This window comes from Helobdella robusta (assembly GCF_000326865.2).
Source record: "Helobdella robusta unplaced genomic scaffold HELROscaffold_3, whole genome shotgun sequence".
NCBI lineage: Eukaryota > Metazoa > Annelida > Clitellata > Rhynchobdellida > Glossiphoniidae > Helobdella > Helobdella robusta.
This window is the reverse complement of record NW_008704501.1, coordinates 7,943,011-7,944,805: the sequence shown is the minus strand read 5'-3', so window position 1 is coordinate 7,944,805 and position 1,795 is coordinate 7,943,011. Positions and strand designations below refer to the sequence as shown.

Here is a 1,795-nt window from a genome sequence, read left to right as displayed (position 1 = left end):
TGATCGACTGAATGAATGTATGATCGAATGAATGAATGAATGAATGAATGAATAAATGAATGAGTGAGTACATGAATGAATGAATGTATGAATGAGTGAATGCATGAATGCATGAATGCATGAATGAATGAATGAATGAATGAATGAATGAATGAATGAATGAATGAATGAATGAATGAATGAATGAATGAATGAATGAATGAATGAATGAATGAATGAATGAATGAATGAATGAATGAATGAATGAATGAATGAATGAATGAATGAATGAATGAATGAATGAATGAATGAATGAATGAATGAATGAATGAATGAATGAATGAATGAATGAATGAATGAATGAATGAATGAATGAATGAATGAATGAATGAATGAATGAATGAATGAATGAACAAACTAATGAACGATTGCACACATACACGCACACATACACACACGCACACATACACACACGCACACGCGGTTTTGTATTAGAATATCAATACAACAATTTAATACAATCAGTAGATTTTGGGCACATGTTCTCTGAGATGATGGTGATGATGATGAGAAGGAGGAGGAGGAAGAGGAGGAAGAAAAAAAGAAGAAGAAGAAGAAGAAAATGATGATAATGATGATGATGATGTTGATGATGTTGATGATGATGTTGTTGATTATGATGATAATGATTACGATGGTGTATTTAAGACGGCGGCTTTTATGACAATGAAGTCACTTATAAAAATGATAAAAAAAAACCATGGTAAGATACCCCAATCATCATCATTAGCAACATCATCATGACTGACATTATTATCATCATCATCACCACAACCACCAGCATCATCATCATCATAACTGACCTTACACTGACGACATCTGGCAGATTGCGAATAATCATCCTCACAGTTGTAGAATGAGATCGCCTGCTCGAATAAGCAATGTACCGCCTTGGCATTTCGATCCAACCTCAATAACCGACTCAATACCGACTCGCACATTCCTGAATTTCGCCCATCACTATTATTCTCATAATCGTCGTTGTTGTTGTCGTTGTTGTCAATATGGTTATCGTTGTTGTTGTTGTCAATGTGGTTGTCGTTGTTGTTGTTGTCAATGTGGTTGTCGTTGTTGTTGTTGTTGTCAATGTGGTTGTTGTTGTTGTAATTTTTGAGATTCCGGCTGGGATCTTGGTTGGCAGGTTCGCTAATTTTACCTTGTTTGTATTTTTTGAAGAGTGGCGGTGAGCAGTCCTGTAGGTCGAAATCGCTAAGGGAGTCGATTATTCGCAAGTGATTGCAGAATGGAAATTTCAGTTTGTTGATGTCGTTGTGTTTGTTGTTGTTGTTGTCTTTGTTTATGTTGTTGTTGTTGTCTTTGTTCATGTTTTTGTTTTTTTTGTTTAAAATTTTGTTGTCTTTGTTCGTGTTCTTGCTGTCTTTGTTTATGCTCTTAAAAGTGGAATTAAGCGATGAAACCGCGTTAAAGTCTTGTAAAATATCATAAGCTGCTTGCATTTGTCCAAAGTTGTAGGATTCTAAAAATTGAAAATCGTTGTTGTCGTAGTTGTTGCTGCTGTTGTTGCTGTTGTGGTTGCTGTTGTTGATGTCACCGTTGAAATACAGAAAGTTATTTTTGTTGTAGTATAGGTTGTTGATGTCGTTTCGGATGTTGTTGTTGACGTTGTTGAAGTTGTCTTCATCGTATTCGGTGAGAACAAGGCACTGCTCATAGGTATGAATGTTTTGTTGTTGTGGCTGTTGTTGTTGTTGTTTGTTGTTGTTGTTTGCGTTTTGATCAAAATCATCGTTATCAG

At 35.4% G+C, this 1,795-nt stretch overlaps 1 protein-coding gene across 1 annotated transcript in view; it reads right to left on the bottom strand.

Moving 5' to 3' along the window:
* Positions 1-1,795, bottom strand: part of HELRODRAFT_161869 (hypothetical protein) — a gene marked incomplete at both ends in the record, with an annotated part of 29,378 nt that overhangs the window by 19,361 nt on the left and 8,222 nt on the right. The window contains one exon of the mRNA XM_009021741.1: positions 843-1,736. Coding sequence (XP_009019989.1) covers positions 843-1,736 — 894 coding nt within the window. The remainder of the gene's footprint in view (positions 1-842; positions 1,737-1,795) is intronic.